The sequence below is a fragment of the Gavia stellata genome, chromosome 9, assembly GCF_030936135.1.
Source record: "Gavia stellata isolate bGavSte3 chromosome 9, bGavSte3.hap2, whole genome shotgun sequence".
Classification (NCBI taxonomy): domain Eukaryota; kingdom Metazoa; phylum Chordata; class Aves; order Gaviiformes; family Gaviidae; genus Gavia; species Gavia stellata.
The window spans coordinates 10,190,446-10,208,412 of NC_082602.1; the positions used below are offsets into that span (position 1 = coordinate 10,190,446).

Genomic DNA, 17,967 nt, shown 5'->3' on the forward strand with positions numbered 1-17,967 from the left:
AGAAGGAAAATGCGAAGATGCAAGACAGAATCTCACTTCAAAAATGTTTTAATGCATCTCTGCTTCTTGCCTAAGAGTTACTACCAGTAGGAGCTGGAAGTATAAAACACAAAGTTTCCATTGTGACATCAAACATTTTCCATTCAACTTGATTTCTCTACTTCCTGAAAAGCACCAGTACACACAAGGGGAGAAGAATTTCAAAGCTTATTTTTCATTTGTTCCTCTTGCCTCTATGAGGACTTAGCCTGTTACCTTCACATTGCACTTCACATCCCTACCTTTCTCAGAACAGAGCTACATCTCAACTGATAACATCTTTCTTGACACGGCGTAAGAGAAGAAACGCACCTCCAATAACATTGCTACCACAGTTCTACCTAACCGCTGCATATGGAGGACAGAGGAGGAAGCAGTTTTACCAGCTGGAAGGATCTCAGTTCAGCATCTACCAGAATACACCCTTCTTCACCACAGTTTAGTATGAAGGAGTGGGAAGAAAATTATTTTAATCAGCATCAAACAATTATCTTGAATTTAACAGACCAACTCTGGGCATTTGCTTTCACTCTGAGATGGCTTCAAGGTATTATGCCCCAACTCAATTCAGTACAGTTACAGTGGCTGCTTCACTCTTCAAATTAGGTGACTAATCTAAAAACCTGCCAGACCTGATTACTATCCTGTTTACTAACTTAAAAATTGGGTTTAGTCTATTTACATTAATAATAGAAGAAAAAAATAAATCCCTGAATGGTAAGCACTAGGAAGCCAGTATTAAATAAGTAAGCTTACCGAAGAATCTGGTTTTGCAAAGGTTAAGTGAAAGAATCATATCAATATGAAGCTTTGGTTTTTAACAAATCAACTATTTAAGAAACAGATTTATGCTTACCTTTTATCACGTTTTATCTTTTTTTAAAATTCATTTTTGTTCCAGCAATATAAAAATTGCTTAAAATACACATGGTGTTTATAATTGGTGAGCACTTAGAATAGGTCATCTCTTGTGCATCATTCCTACACATGGTTTTTGGAGGAAAAACAACCCAAAAAACACTTCAGTTCAGGACTGGGCAGACCATCTGCCAGAAGCACCAACCAGTAAATGAAAGGAATGTACTGCAGAAGCAGCAACGTGCTGTCACAGGTTGTCAGATCCGACCACCACTGTTTGTCAAACTGCTGATGAAACAGACTGCTGGCTTAGCACTAAACTGAAACAAGCCAGAGATGTCACAGAATATTTTGATTGTCCAAATTCAGCTCGACTCCTCAACAGAGTCAAAATAGCAAATGTCAACTTATAATCTTTCCTATAAAAAAATGCAATTTTGACATCCTAAATTAGGATGCAAATAGCATCTCGATGTGTGTAGTAACAGCAGTTTAGTATCACTGAAAGAATGCTTTGTTATAACTGTTCATCCTTTTGGTAGGGCACTCTTTTCCTAAAGGTTATGCAAGATAGAGACAAGCAGTTCTTTTTAAAATTAGTTCTGACCAGTCTACTGTAATCCTACCATTAAGTGTATAAAAAGGGCTATAACTGCTATAGCAAAACTTTAAATTTATGCTTCCACGGCTGCTTTTCCAAGACTGTTTACTTAAAATAAGCTATGGAAAAATAATTAACCAGAGCCACCTGAGGTCGTGCACTTAAGATTAATCTTTCACATACATTAAATCTAAAACCTAAAAAAAGAAATCTTTAAAAATTTAATTTGGGGAAACACAGATTCATTTGCAGGCAAGCAAAAATAAATGTTACTTGCAGGATATCTTTGATAAACATCTACTGTAAAGCATAATACAAGCTAAGTGGAAAACTACAAATTACAGCGCAGCCTATTTTCTTCCCCCTCCCATGCACACATCATTGTCATATTAGCTGTAAGATTACTCAGTCAAACCAAGAGCCATGCATGGTTTCGTACTTCAATTTCAAAACACTTTCAAAGATCAGGTACAAGTATTTCATCTTAGACTTCAGGTAAACTTAAGACACAGCATTTGTTTCCAGCTGATATTTATAGCTTTTTCCAGTCAGCATGAAGCACCAGTGGAAAAAGCTCACATCAACCTGTAAAAGATCTCATAGGTTATACCCTTAAACTTGTATTACAGCAAATCCTATTAGGAACAACAGGATCGCACATAAGCTTTATTTTCAAGGCTTGACAGTTTCTCACAGTGCCTAAAATTTCTAACAGGAATATGGCAACTCAATGGAAACAACCTACTCATGGAAAAAAACCTGCCTACAGGACAAGAAAGATGCAATAAAATAATGAACTATGGACTAGCTGCAGATCAAACTGAAGTCACACAGAAGAAAAAAAAAAATAATTTTTTTTTTTTGCTGGTTCAGCACTTGATAACTGGAAATTAGTGCTCTTCACGCAGTAGTGATTTAACACGTCCTTCCAACTGATCTGTCCAAAAAAAACACACTTTGAAATCTTGCACAGATTTCTGTACCTTGATGTGCACAAAACACAGCAGTTATTCGTAAAACTTGAATAAAACATGAAAAGCAATAAATAGTTACAGGGTTGTGACTGCATCAAGTTTTTATCTTGGATACAGAGTTCAGAAGCAGTCTGTTGACTAAGCCATGTCTGAATACAGCAATGATTTCATTCACGTATTTAACACTACTGTCATGACTAACTCTATTAATGTTACTTGATCAAAGCAATGCATGTAATCCTGCTAACACTGGCTGTGTTTAGTGAGCATTTCTCAGTTGCAATGTTGACTTAACCAGGTTAAGACGACTTAATCTCTCTTGGTTCCCTCAAATGAATGGATACAATTGTTTACAGTCTCCTGGTAAACTGGACTGAGATTTATGTTAAATGTTTCCTTTTAGTGGATTATTTTTTAAACACAGATGGGTTCCTCAATTTAGTTCAATACACAACCTTGGGAAACTGAAGGAGCAAAGGAACAGGAGTGAGCAGGTGGAGCAAAAGGAGAGCAAACACAGCTTCACCAAATACTTGTCAGTATTTTTTGTCTTCTTCAGGCAAAAGTAGTCCCTAACAATAGGTTGCATTTTGTTGGGTTTGAGGGGTTTTTTTGGTTGTTTTTTAACGTTAGTTTAAATTGGCTTACAAACATTCAATTCTCATTGCAAAAGTGAGTAGTTAAGGGAAATACACAAATTTTAACTGAAGTCAGAAGTCATTCAGCAACGGACTAGCATTCAGGTTAGTTTTCAGTGTGAGCAATGGTCCATGAATCACCAATGTAGACTGTCCATGCAGCGAGTACTTTCTTCCTCACGTTACCAATCATAAAAAGTGTATGTTTTACCCTCTCAAGAAAATGTCAGTCTTTTATAGGTGCTAAACTGCATTCTGTCAATACTAGCATGGAAGCTTTATGAAATACACTCAGTGCGAAAAATAACAACATCTATGAAATTAATTCCGAAAGACTTGTTTCTAAAGTTCACCTATTCTAAGGCACAGGGAAAAAAAATCCTGATAGAGCACTCATCTAATACCTTGAAATTTCATGCTACTTTGCAAAATCACAACATGAAGACTGCTTTGGGGTATGTCTACTCGAAAGTGTCAGTGCTTTATTCTGTTATACCTCCTTTGCCCCACTTCATGTGACACATTAAGTCTTCCCATATGTCTTCGCAGTACTGAAGAGCGCTAACAGAAGGATTATAGTCTTCCCCCTCTCCCTGGCCTCTCAAGCTGAAAGGCTCCCATACCTTTTAATTATGATTTGCATCTCTATTTACATTCTTACCTTGGAATATTCAAAGGTAATCAGTATTCACCTTGTCTAAGTTGGCTTCCTATGGCCACAGGCAGAACTAGGATCAGCATAGAGCTGCCGGTCACTCTTTATCATGCGTTTCAAGTTTAAGAGCAGAGGACCATGCCAGAAAATTTGCAGTTCATATGATTTGGTGGTCCTTAATGACACACTGGACAACAGAAATGCTGAACTGACAGTATAGTTCTGGCACAAAATACCAGGCAGAGTCATCAACTTCTAGGACTGATCAATCAAAAGATTAAGTTTGGGGATAGACTAGTTCTCTTTATCGTACATTTTCTTTTTCCAGGTTCCTATTTAGAGACATACATAGTTTGCATAAGACCATTGGGAACTGTTCCAGAGTATTCCTACAAAAACTGATTCTCCTTATTTGCTGACTCTAGCCCAAATCTGTTGTGAGAGGGGCAGGAGCAAGAAATCTGATGAAAGAATTTTTATTGTCCCTATTTTCAAGCCTTTAGTCTGAGCAGATTTGGACCATAGCAACAAAAAAGTTCTTGCGTACCTTAATGGTTTTTGCCTGATAATTGAGATTTAGTTTCATCTGTAGAAGGGGACGTAAGCTCAAAGCGACCAGGAGGCGGGCATATCACAGCCCCATAGAGTTCCCAGACTTAGATGCCAGAGCATGAGCTACTGAACCAGTCGAATTAAAATTGTAAACAGCTGCAAACAAACTTTTGCAGATGTTACTCATGTATGCTTCACACCCATAATTTGCAAGTCAAGTAATGCCAATATTTATGTACTTTAAGTACATAATTACGTTGCTATGGAACATAATATTCCCCCTGTAACTCAGGCTCAGGATAAAGAGATTTAATTCACTTAAAAGCAGAATTCTGGTTGAGACTTTACATACCTATCATGATGTACACGCTACTGCAACTTTTATGCTCATTATTATGTGTGTGAATAGTCAGTGATTTCAGTGAGACTCCTCACATTAAAAGCAGTTTTTAGAAACACTGTTATTCACTAAGTCAATAATGTCTGTAATTTTTTATTACACATACGCTCAAAGTTTCAAGAACTGGACTTTAACATTAGAGTACAACAGTCAGGTTTCAAAAGCACAAACATGGATGAGAGTCCTGCTGACCTCGAACTGGAAAAAATACTTCAGCTTTCTGGATCTGCTTAAGTTTAACAATACCACCTGCTGCTTCCCGAATAACAGAGCTGTTTACTTTTCAGCTCAGCGTGATGCAAAGTGCCATACCTCTAACATCACCACCTAGGAGAAAATAATTAATACTATATCTTCTGGTTTCAACAAGAAAAAGAAATGGTGATGAGACAGTGAAGAAGTTCCAGAGAGATATATATACACATTTTAGATCATTTAGTAATGGTCAGGTTAATACTTTTATTTCATTGTTTTTAATTCCCAGAATGAAAATTCCCTTAAGATGCAACTGAGATTAAGAGCCTACATCTATAGTTTAGAAGATAATTATAGCGTCTCTAATTACCATCAGAACAAGCTTTACAAGCTTTTTTAGTAACTCCATGTAACAGCCATATGATTAGTGAACATTAAAGTTTAAAATCTGAATCGCAATTAGAGCAATTTTACTTCTCGGTCCATTATATCACTACAGGGTCAAAAAGGCTGTTTAATTCTCCCCTTTCCCACTTGAATTAAGTTTATTCCCAACTGAGAAATTTCTAGAGTTGAAACCATTTTCTCTCATATACTGTGATATTGCTGTAAGTTTTTTTCCACATAATTTCATGATATATACATTCAAAATTAAAGTAGTTTTCACATAAACCCTCAAGTATTTAAATTATAAAAATTAAACAAAACACAAAATAGTATTTGAAGCACATAAATATTTAAACATTAAAAAAATTCCATATTTACCAGAAGACCCACAGCTGTTTTATGCTAAAAATACAGAAAAAAAGGTACAGTTAAATTTACATGCCTTGTACTTCTGTTTCTCAATCTATTGTAACATGCTCACCGATAGGAAGCTGATTTTTTTTAAAAAAAAAATCATTATTTAATCAGCAGACACTAAGAACTCTCATCTTCAAGAAATACAATTTCAGTCCTGAAAAGACCCTCCTCACATACAGATATAGCTTGACTTCAAACCCTGGAGGCAAGAGTTAGCAGCTAAAAGCTCCCCATTCTGTCCAAAGTCAAGAAGAAACACTTCTCTTCAAAAGGGCATTAGAACTGACAGTACTTATTGGTCATGTGTCCTCCCAAATGAAAATACTCCCTTGCATGTTTTGAGAAACAAAACAAATTTGTCCTCCATCCACAAATCCACATTTTTAAATGGAGAATTATTATATATCAACACAGCTGGGGAGATAATAAATCTTCTGATTCTGGAAGACCAAAAACACCCTAAAAAATTACTTCAGGTGAAACTATCATATAACAGAAGTAATTAGCTACCTTTACAAGAGATTTTAGAGTGGGATTTAATTCTTAGAACTCTTTAGGAAAAAAAGGAAAATATTTTTTAAACACATTCTTAGAACTGTTAGACTGCTGAACACATAAAAGAGCATTTCTATTATAACATGCAACTGCCACGTCTTGCAAAACTTACGGAACTCAAAGGGAAAGGAGAAATACAAGTGCATTTCCCTCTCCAGTTCCCTCTTTCTCTTATTACACCAGTTCTGGATTGCAACGATGGTGAGACAGCTACTCTCATCACCAGACAATGGGAACGTGTTATGCAAAAAGCGTGTGAAAAGGCCTTAGAAATGGACAATCAAGTCATAAAAACTTCATTTAAGGGAGATTACATGGATCCCGCTATTGCAAACTTTCACCTAATAGCTAAACACAATTTTTGCTATATGCACATTTTTAAAAGCCTCAAAATACGGAGTAACCTATAATAACAGATAAAATAAATCAAACCTAGCATCAATAAAATAAGCTCCATTCACAGTACGAAAGGGCAAATTCATACTGAACACTACTTAGTTTGGGTATACGGGGGTGGGATCGGGGGTTACTTTTGCTTTTGAACCAACAAGAATCTTTTCCACATGCTATAAAGGCACTTGTCCTTATAAAGACTATACCAATGCCAAATTTGAAGCTTTCAGAAGGGTTCAATCCTATAATAGGGTAGATATTTCTTGGGAGAGCAAAGAAAGAAAACACCCCACATAGTATTTAATGGTGCTTTGCTTTAACAATCATCTAGAAGGGAATGCATCTAGGTTGCACGTTACCATTGTGCAACCCCAGAACTGCATCTGAAAAGTGAAAATCCCAGTAATCAATACAAAAATTTTACACTTCAAGGTTTTACTTTTCTAGATATAATCTTTAAAGCCAACAAATTATCTCAAGTGCAGGTATAGACTGGGACAAAAGCCCTGTTACCTATATAGGAAGAAACACCAACACTGAAGAGTTAATTAAAATAAGGACTTTGTCTTGGTCTCAGTATTATTACTCACCCTCTTTGGCCCACTAAAAATCTTCCTGGTGTTTTCCTTAGATTTATCACCTTGTTTATTTGTGGATTTCTTATTGCCTTCAGGCACACCAGATGCATCCTCTGAAAACTCCAGAAGATCTGTAAAAGGTAAATATAGACATGAAACAACTGTATAAAAAACAGACTGTCATAATACATGGAAGATACACTACAAGGTACATGGTCACAATTATTATAGCACCTCTTGCCCATTGTGTAAGCTTCAAGTTATTATTTCCCATTTTATACTCCTGGGAATCCCAGGTTACTGCTACAACTCTGAGCAACAGATAGATTAAACAGTAGAGGGGGTTCTTCAAAAATTTAAGTTTAAGATTTAGAACAATACTACTTCCCACTACAATTACAGGACCAAAGAATTGATCCCACTTCACTTCTCATGAGGGCTGTTTGTATTTGCTGATTCTGCTATAAACAGTATTAAAAAAATATGGTCATCAGCTCAGAAAGGAGTCAAATAGAAGGAACCGCTGAAAGGGTCTTTCAATGTATTCAATACGTGCCTTACCAGTAGTTCTAGTACTCAGTTTTGGACTGTAAATATGCAATTGACTGATCTAATTAACTTCTTGTCCTATTTTTTTTTATTCAAACTTGTGTTGTATTTGAAGTATTATCCCTTGGAGACCAGCTCATGTTCTTTTAGTTGGAACAAACCAGAAGTTACCAGAGATTTCAAGACATAAAGACATGCACAGAGAAGCACTGTTTCATCTGATAAACAGTTCAGAAAACTAACCTATCCCAGAGAAGCTGCCACTATTTGAAAACTGCACTGCAAAAATACAAGCAGGTTGGATCGGTTACTCTAATCCCAAGTGCACTCACATCCAGTAAACAGGACTGGCCAAGCACCTAGGTGAGGAGGCAATGAAAAGCGAATCAGGCAAGCAAATTTCTAATGGCACTCGCAAGGACACAAAACTTACCTAATCTGGGGGATATAAGCATTCTTAAAAAATGGCTCAGAAGTTTCTTAAATTGGAGTAAATTTCAATGGGCTTGGCAGCACCAGAGCAGGAAGGACACCCGCTGCAAGGCATCTACTGGAACGAGCCTCTCGCATCCCAGCCCACTGGTTTTCAAGAGTTTAAGAACACAACATGAACAATCCCTCTAAAAATAACTGACTTCAAAAGATGTTTTGATAAAATTAGTCTAACAGAGGAAAAATATTACAGACCAATTCTCATTAATAAAGTAAAACTACTTCCAAATCTATATAAAAGTGAATTTAGTTCTTTGCTGGAACTTACCAATTAAAGGAGTCAAATCAAACTGCTTTGATTCACATCCTCACAAATCCTGAAATAATTTTGAAGAAGCCAGGCCCTAAATGCAGTTCCCAAAGAAACTCAAACCAACAGAACTGGATTCTCCTATTGCAGATTAAAAGCTATTACTTGACTACAGTAATTACAAACATGCAAGTCACTCTAGAAATGCAAGATGGTCCCCTCCCCCCCCCCCCAAAAAAAACCATGAGCATATTGACCTTTTTTTCCAATATGGGAGCAGGTAAGGCCTTTTCTCCTCTATCCAATCGTTTTCAAGGCATTTATAATCTTTGAGATAATTTGCCTATCTCAGCTAAAATTGGAAAGATGTTCAAAGACCAACTAGAAGGCAACACCACAGTAAAATTCCTGAAGAAAACAATCCAGTTTTGTTTTAATGCCTGAGGGTAATTCTGCAGAAGATTTTGAAGTCCAAACAGGACTCTTTCTTTGAGGACTTTGATGTACTCTTAACCAGCTAAAAATATTTACCCAATTAAGGTGATTCAGTTTTTGAGGAGATGCAAAGGAAGAAAAAAAAAAATAGGGCAAGTTTGCTCACCAGAAATGAACTGAGTGCTAGACGCTAATATACAAAAGCTATTTTATTATCCAAAAAGATTATAGGAATCTCATCTTTATCACTGAAAGGAAAATGAATGCATGACACAAAGGTTAAGCTGTGTATCAGAACTGATTTACAAAGCAAAAGGCTAAGCTGCGATACTTATACTACAGTAACAGGATACTGCTACTAAAATTTAAATCAAGAATACTGTACATCATCATCACTATACTGCTTATGAGATATATAGTGACAAAGGAAGTGAACCAAATAAAAATAAGCATGTTAGAGAGGATAGGTCTTCACACCTTCCTTTAGTGGAAGGTTTCAGGGCAACTGCTCTTATCCTTTTTATGTCAATCTACATAGAGATGTGGAAATATTTAATTTTAGTCAGCATTTTTTCTTTTTTTTCAATGCCTGTCATTTTCTGTAACAATTTTACTGTCATTGGCCAAAATGAAATGTAGTAAAACAAGCATTAACATAGTCCTAGGTGTCCCAGTTGAACAGGTGGGAAATAAAGCATTCTGAGACTACAAGTTCAGAAGTTAAACATATTAGAAATCTTAGCGACCACCCAAACCACTGACAACCATGGCAGGATCTTTAGAAAAAGACAGTGACAAACTGATAGCACAGTTTTTTCCAGAACTGTTACACCATTCCAAAGATACAGGTTTGCTCTTCAAAACTGAAGCTTAAAGTTATTTTTGGTTAAGCCTTACTCTTCTTTGACATTAGTTCAGATTTTTCTTGGTTACAACTCCCCATTGATTAATACAGTCAAGTAATTAAGTCATTTTCCTCCGGTATTACAAGCTTCTTTTTACTAGAGTCACCCAGTATTCTGGCTAGCAAAACGATACAGGTACTGTTCCGGATCTAGTAAAGTCTCCTCAGTACTTTTAGCCCCTGGCATTCTGGCAGACTACAGCTGGGAGGCTGATGAGTGAAAGGGGCTTTTGCTTCACTGGGCTGTTACACCGACTAACATGAGAGAATTTTAGATTGCAATGGCAAAAAAAGTGGCAAATTTAACTAGAACTCAAAGCTTCACCAAAAATCTCAGGCTCATAAAGCTATGAAGTACCTTCATTGAAAATAAAAGTCTGTGAACAGCATCTAGGAATTTAAAAGCTGGAGCACCTCGGCGTTGGGTTGGGTTTTTTTTTTTTGTTGTATTTGTTTGGCTTTTCTTTGGGTTTTTTGGTGTCTTTTAACCATTTCAGCAGGCAAGCCTATTGTACAAGTAAACAACAGAAAAGACACTCCAGTGAAAGACAGTCTAACTAAAACTGAATTTATCTACTTTGCATTTTTTCCTGCACTAACAATATTGTCCATCTAGTCTTTAGTGCTTCCTTAAATTTCATTTGCAGAAACATTTAAATACCTATTATTAAACTTACTTTCCCTCAACTGTGAACTACTAGACTGGAAGCAATAGTCCACTTCCAGTTCAGTTAGAAAATCTTCGCATGATGTTTTATACTAAGATTCTAAAATGTTTCATAAAAATAGGCCTAGATTATGGTAAGTAACCAAATCAGTATTATGGTATTATGGCAAAAATTTTGTAAGACTGTAACAGAAAGCATCAAATCTCTTGAAAAACTGACGGTGCCATATAACGTTCTTTATGCACAGAATGTCAAAATCAGTCTTAGGAATTTCTGGGGCTGGAATACAAAGAGGCAATCTGGCATCTCACCTGTCAACCTGGAACAGGAACACGGTTTTTATCTGTGGATTTATTCATTAGTACAAAAAAAGAACAGCATGCACAGAACCCAGGTAGCGTTAGCACCTCTCAGTAATGTTTGTAATTTCAGGAAAAGGTTTTATTGCGCAAGATGTTCTGAAAGCTTTTTCTGAGGCTTGGATTCAAACCTGGCATTTTCCATGGACGCAAAAGTCAGTTTCTTTCAGTATGTAAAGACAATACCTCACAGCAATGTCACATATTTTACTGCAACTTCAGGCTTAGATCCAGAAGTCCTTGACAAATTCTCAGACTCAGCATCACCATATTTAAGGACCTTAATAGGACTGTTCTAAGTGATCACAATGGTCAAAATTTTCAAAGGTCTGAGAGACGACAGCATGAATTATATCAAGGAGCCCTACAAATCTTAGGGCAACATCAGACTCCCCATTTTTATAATCTGTACTACAGGTTTTAACTAGGGAGTGTGCTGCAACTTAGGGGAATAACTTCAAGTCACCCTTTCAATTTTCAGAAGAAAAAATGCAAGTCAAATCTCACCTGGCTACAGCAGCACAAAACAAGAATCAAAGAGCAAAGGAGATGCCAAAGAAAAGGTGAAGCATTTCTCAGTGGAGGTACTGAGAGGTACCTCTTACCTGAGAAGTGGAGAAGTGTATTAAGAAACTAACAAAACACAAATTTACATCTACCTGTGCCATGGGAATCTCTTAGGAAAATATTTCGGAGAAATAATCTGTGATACCTCAGAGTATAACGGCCTCCTTGGTGAATGTAGTGCTGAATGCAAACTGTAGATGTTTTGAGATTCCAGAGGAGAGCTGAAAGGATTATTTGATGAGTTTTTGATGAGACAGCTGCATTAACTGTATAAGCGATTTTTTTTCCTTGGAATAAATGGCTGAACAAAGACTCATCAAAGAAAGGGACTCAGATGGAGTATTTCAGAAGCGGCCCTGTAAGTTAAACCCATTTTCCAAAGAGGCTGGAATGCAAGTGTCTCATCATAATTAAATTTTATGAAAACAAATCAAGGGGTTTTTTGTCTGAAAACACAACCTTCTCATATAACATCAGTATCAATTTGGCCCTTTTAGAGTTTACAGAAAAACCTAGCAGTTACATTTAACTTTGATTAAAAGGCTTACAGACAATCCTGGGTTTAGAGACAGCTATTATTAGAACAGAGAAATGAACATTTTTTCCTATGAAATATTATTTCTGGATTATATTAGCAGAAGCTATTTGTAGGAAGAAACAGCTTCTCCAACATTTGCAAGGCTAGACTTCTAGTCCTCCCCCCTCCCCATCACAATGAAATACATCTTGCCAAAGTCTTAAAAATGTAACAATTCCAGTGAATGGATAAAAACTTCTCATGTTTCATGCTCCAAAAATGGAGGACCAAAAAGCTCCCTAGAACAGCGGCAGTGTTTTGAAATACTTATTCCAACACGCATGATTCTTTGGCATTAGACTTTTTCAAAAAGAAAAAGCTAAAAGAAACCTTTCACCAAAGATATTCCTTTTCTTCTTCACCAACACACCTCAGCTGATCAAAGTCATTCTGCGGGACCCAACCAACCACCAAGCAAATCTAACTTTTCAAAGGCACTCAACACCAGAACTTGCTCAGCATATTCTGCGTGAACAGTTTAATTTACCTGCGTGTGTACGCATACATACACACACACGTACCACCTATGCAGAAGATGGAGATATCTGAAAACTGGAAACAAAAGCAGAAATATACCAATATGCAGAGGCGCACCCAAAGCCAGTCATCTGCCTGGCACTCCATGGGTCCCCACAGCCTCTCCCTTGAGCCTTGCATCCTTGGATAAGATGGAACTCAAAAAAGGTCAAACTGTTTACAGACACGTACAAACGCGTTCAAAAGCACAAAAAGGAAAAAGATATTCCACATCTCTAAGAGCTACTTAAATTTCTGCACTCAGCTCTAATTCTGGGTTGATGTGGAGCTTCTGTGGGAATCTATCTGCCTTCCAGGCATAGGTACTGTACGCTTAACACACCAGAAAGGTAAGAATCTTCTGTTCAAAAAGAAAAAAACTTCTACCTCTGGCAAGAGATCAAGGGGCATAAAGCATACTTCAAGACAGCTATGAAACACCAGACAGGACCACAGCAGAAATAAGCAAATTTAACTTCTAGATTTCCAAATCAGCAGTACTGTTCAACAAACTCCTAGGTATACTGCAAAAAGAACAAAATATAAAGGTCAACTAAATTTAAATGTTAAGTACATATATTCCAGAAGAGTTCTGCTTACCTGCATTAGTAGTGAGCTGGCTATCCTGGGAACAGTTTTCATTGCCATCAGAGGTTGACTGTAGCGAAGAAGATGGTGCAGTTCTACTTCGTTTTTTGTTAGCTTTCCTTTCCGCTACCTGCCACTCTTCATCTTCATCCTCACTTTCACTCAAGTCGTCAAACCCAAAGTACTTGATTTTGTAATTGGAACTCCCAGAACTTCTAGAGGCGCCTTCATCTCCCCCTCCCTCATCTTGATCGTCAAACCCAAAAAACTCTAACTTGACATCCTTTTTGGATTTGGTATTGCTTGGTCGAAACCTGGTCGTAGTTTTTGTAGTAGCAATGTCTGCTTTTTTTCTTAAGCGTCCAGCTTCTCCCAAGTCAGTAGGGGCTGCTGTGGTAAATTCATCGATTCGTTCCATGGTATCCTGTATAGTAACATTACAAACTGACAAGCAAGATGGATGTAGAACAGTGTAGTCTCTAGTCCGTCCAACCGTCCCTCTAAAACTGGTCCCACTACTTAAAGAAACTTTTCTTGCTGGGTTCAGACCATCAATATTTGACTCATTGTTTGCTTTGGATAAAGACTGACTAGCGCCATCCATTAGCTTGTCAAAATTTGTTGCCCCCTGTGGTTTTGCTTTGTTGGATCGACAATATGTCCTACAGTTGCTTGGCCTAGGAATAGTTTGCACAAGTTCTTCACTAATGGCTTCCTTTGGATTTTCAGTATCTTCTTTATCACACTCCTCATCCTTGCTCTTCAGCTCTGAGAGATGTTCATTGTCAAAATCTAATATATACTCTCCAGTTCTGGTGTCTTCAGTTTCATCCTCCCATTCATACAACTGAGTTCTTAATGGCCCCTTTGTCTGAGATGTTTCTGATGGGGAGTCTGCTGTTTTTCCAATGTGGGAGTCCCAAGAATCAGGCAAGTCCTTGGCTTCAATGTTGTATCCAGAAGTGTCTGTAGTTTCAGCATTGGTTTTGTTACTGTCTTCAGCATTCTCATAAATGAAATGACTGTTCTTCTCATTATCGTCATTCAAATTCTGTATTTTATCTACAAGAAAAGATAAATTTATTACTAAAAAGCATTATTTAAAAAAAATAATCACCCTTGCGGGCAACTTTGAAAGTCGCAATATAAGAGCAAATATTCAGTGTTCAGTGACAAAAAACATTAAAGACGTCCTTATCCTCCTGGTTTACACTTTTTCAGCCTTCCAGTTTAAATTTTTTGCTATAATAAAATCTTCTCACCATGTGTAGCAAAAATATACACTAACTTGAAATAAGCATGACTTTGAAAACATGTACATCATGAAAAAAACAATAGTAAACCCTAACTACAACCACTTATTTATCTATACAACCCACACAAAAAAAGGAAAACAAGTCTGCAGTGAAATTCTCAGTGAAGTCAATCACCATTCAATATTTCACACACAAGTGACTTACAGTGAGTAATTAAAGAGCAATTATAAAGCATTTTCTAATTATGTAAGAAAAAATTTCCTTCCTGTACATAGGTTATGAGTGTTATATTTTATTCTTATGTAAACATAACCACCCCCCCAATCCTTGTTTACATCAAGCTATTGCAACTAGACTAGTGTTTCAAATGAAAGCTTTGCGACATAGATTTTAGTGTCTGATTTGCTTCAGATGCCCCACTTTAAGTACTTCTTGCTTTTGCATAGAACTTGAAAAGAACAGGTAATATCATTGGAAACACAAAACATGTATGAATCAACGAATTAGCTAAGTTTGTATATATTATTTTTTAATACTACAAGATACATTATAGTAGCCTACTGTAGTCAGGAAAGGGGATGCATGGGCAGGTTACAGCTGCTCCTTCAGCTATTCCTGGTCTAAGAACCAGATAGTAGTGAGGCATCATCACAGTATAAATGAAAATCAGCATGGGCACAGAACCTACCGATGAAGTTAAGTAAATCTGCTGAAAATTAACCTATAATTCGCTGCCTAACGCAGTAACTGTACAGCTACTAAAGACAGTGAACATAACCCACTAACATATCTGTACTAAAAATGCTACAGTCCCTGTCACAAACTGTATCATAAGTTTTGAACAGCGTACCCTGAACAGAACGGCACACAACTTCAGCAACTGTTATTTTATTTTGCTGCTACAAATTAATATTTGGACTTCCAGAAGAAATACAGAAAAAGCAATTCCCATCACAGTTTAAAATTAGATCACTTCCGACATGCAGGTTCTTACAATGAACTTGTTCAGATCTGAAGAAGAGTTGCTGCCAAAAGTTAGTCTTGCACTTCTCCAACCCATAGCTGCACTTGCATCTTATGCTATCAAAGAGAACAAAGTCCACTGTAAGAAATCGGTTTCTGTGAGATTTCTTTCCAGCTGACCAGCATCCACACAACAGTAATGCCAGGAAAGACAGTACTAAGTCTTCCACCTGTTGTCCTCTAACTTGGTAGGGAAACTATTGCCTTTGGTTTCCCTGAATACCAACAAAAGCTCAGTGGATTTGGTACCAGAGTTTTATGAAGATTGCATCTGCCATACTCTGTTGTTGCACCTCATACATGCACACAAAGATACCCAGAAATAATAGCGTGTTATTTCCTGGAAACAAGACAAGCAGAGATTTCTTTGAAATTTCTGAGACAGAATAACCAAACACAGGACCCAAGGTGTCTACAGTTACTATTGACACTCTCTGTACTGGCTGCCTGGGCCAGGAGAAGCAAGATAAGTCTGACTGGAACGCAGAAGACCCTGACACATAGAAGGATAGCACGTGATGAGATAAACTGGAGAAACAGAAGCAACTGGGACAGGGACAAGTAGTAAAAAAAAAAATATGCTAGAAGAGAACATGCTTAGAAGACATAGGTGCAGAACGCTACAGTAATAAAAGAGGCTCCACTGGCACAATGCAACCCCTAAGGTTCACATTTGTTAGGTAGCAAATGCTTCCTAAACTCATCAGTAAAATGAAGGCTTTAGCATCCTTTAGCACCAGTCCTGACTGCATTAAACTTGATCACTTCATGGGATGAATCACAGAATTTGCATAGCACTGGCCAAAAGGTTTCAACCTTCCTGGTGAGGAAAGTTAGCATAGGTACTGTTCCAGGGACTTTTGTTCATTTGTTTTCAAATTAAACTGGCATCATCTAAATGCCATCCTTGCACATATGGTTTATAAAAAAACTTTAAGATGCAAGCAGAAAACTCTAGTAAAAGAAATGACTACCAAATCAAGTTTTGCAGGAAATTGGTTTAATGCTAGCTGAAATTCCTCAAGGAGACAGGACAAGTAATAGCTCACAAACTGCATCTCAGTTTTCTGGGAGTCCAGCTGAGGTCTGTCATAGAAGTTTACATACTCAGCTAGAAATAAAAAAGCTCTTCACAGAATATATGAAATGCAAAACTAAGTTCCCCAAAGAACATCAGTCCTAGACATCTCAGTGACGGAATCTTGTTTAATCTTTCTCAGTATCAGTATGTTATACAAGAAATCTTGTTATTCCCATTTCAATCTCACGCTTGTGATAATCTAAGACACCCAACCAAAATTAATCTTTCTGTAATCAAAGAGCGAGTTTGACAGTGTACAGTATGTTCCTTCCCCCCCATACGCTTTATATTATTGTGCAACTGAAGACTACCATAATACTTAGGCATGAAAACCAACAAATTAAACTCAAAAAATTTTCAGACTTTCTCGCGAAAATACACTATTTCACAGCCTCACCACTACTGTTCCATATCCAAGTGCATATATAAAGTCTAAGCAACATATAAAGTAAGTATATTTAAAATATACCTGTTTTGGCTTACTAAACAATACTTTACTGAATTGTTAGGAAGACGTTTCCGTACGCGTATCTGGAAAGGGAATGGTTTTCCTATCCTAAGGAAGTCTGGGATTTTTAAGAGCCACATTTCATACCACGACCAAATCAAATCTCATCTTCCCAGGGAAGGAACAGAATACACGTGTGTGTATGAGCATTACAACCCAAAAGTCAATTCAGGAATCTGTTTTGAGGTTAAAAAAGCAGAAATTTAATTTTACAACATCTTAGCCTGAATCATTATCATCTCAGCTACAGTCTGTACTCTCAAGCAGAAAAGACGATCTACACATCAAGCTTGGAAAACACAGTGAAGAGGCCAAAGATATATAAAAATATATGTAGCTCATATACATCAGTAGCATTGACAAAGAAATTAATGGAAAAAATTACCAAGGAATCTGTCTCCAAAGAGACATTAATCAATTTTTTTTTTTTTACACTCTGCTACTAGCACATCACAAAAATCATGACTACCCTATAGTACATACTTTCACATATGTTCACTTCAAACTCCAGATTTTTAATACCCAAAAAGCAAAGATATTCAGGGAGTGCATATTTAAGTCTTTCACTTAAGATGACTTAATCTAAAACATAGCCCCTGAATTCTCCTGTTCATTAATCAGTTCTGAAGCAGTGTTTAGCAGTTGAAACCACTTCACTTTTTCAGTCCCTTGCCAGGAAGTTACTCTGTCAGTAACCAAGACTTAAAGCCACCATCTACTAGATCTTTGTAAGAAAGATGATCCTTATGACACTTACATCAACTACAGTGCTGCTTTTATTTAAAAAAGGTTTTTAACGTGCATTAGATATTTCACTGAGTAATAATAAATCCAAACAGATAACTAAAATTCACCCTTAATGAAAATATTAATTTTGATGATGTAGTCATGTACGCTGAAAAACTATTCTATGAATTGTTCTAGAATATTTTTGAATGCACTAAAATTAGCT

The 17,967-nt window shown here is 36.9% G+C and overlaps 1 protein-coding gene across 2 annotated transcripts in view; it reads right to left on the reverse strand.

Annotated features, from left to right (window-relative positions):
- Positions 1-17,967, reverse strand: part of WAPL (WAPL cohesin release factor) — a 69,383-nt gene that overhangs the window by 35,492 nt on the left and 15,924 nt on the right. The window contains exons 2-3 of one of the 2 annotated variants that reach the window (XM_009807695.2): positions 13,160-14,209; positions 7,255-7,373 (exon numbers count right to left, since the gene is read on the reverse strand). In XM_009807695.2, the coding sequence (XP_009805997.2) occupies positions 7,255-7,373; positions 13,160-14,209 (1,169 nt within the window). The remainder of the gene's footprint in view (positions 1-7,254; positions 7,374-13,159; positions 14,210-17,967) is intronic. The other variant, XM_059821251.1, reaches the window with a different exon arrangement.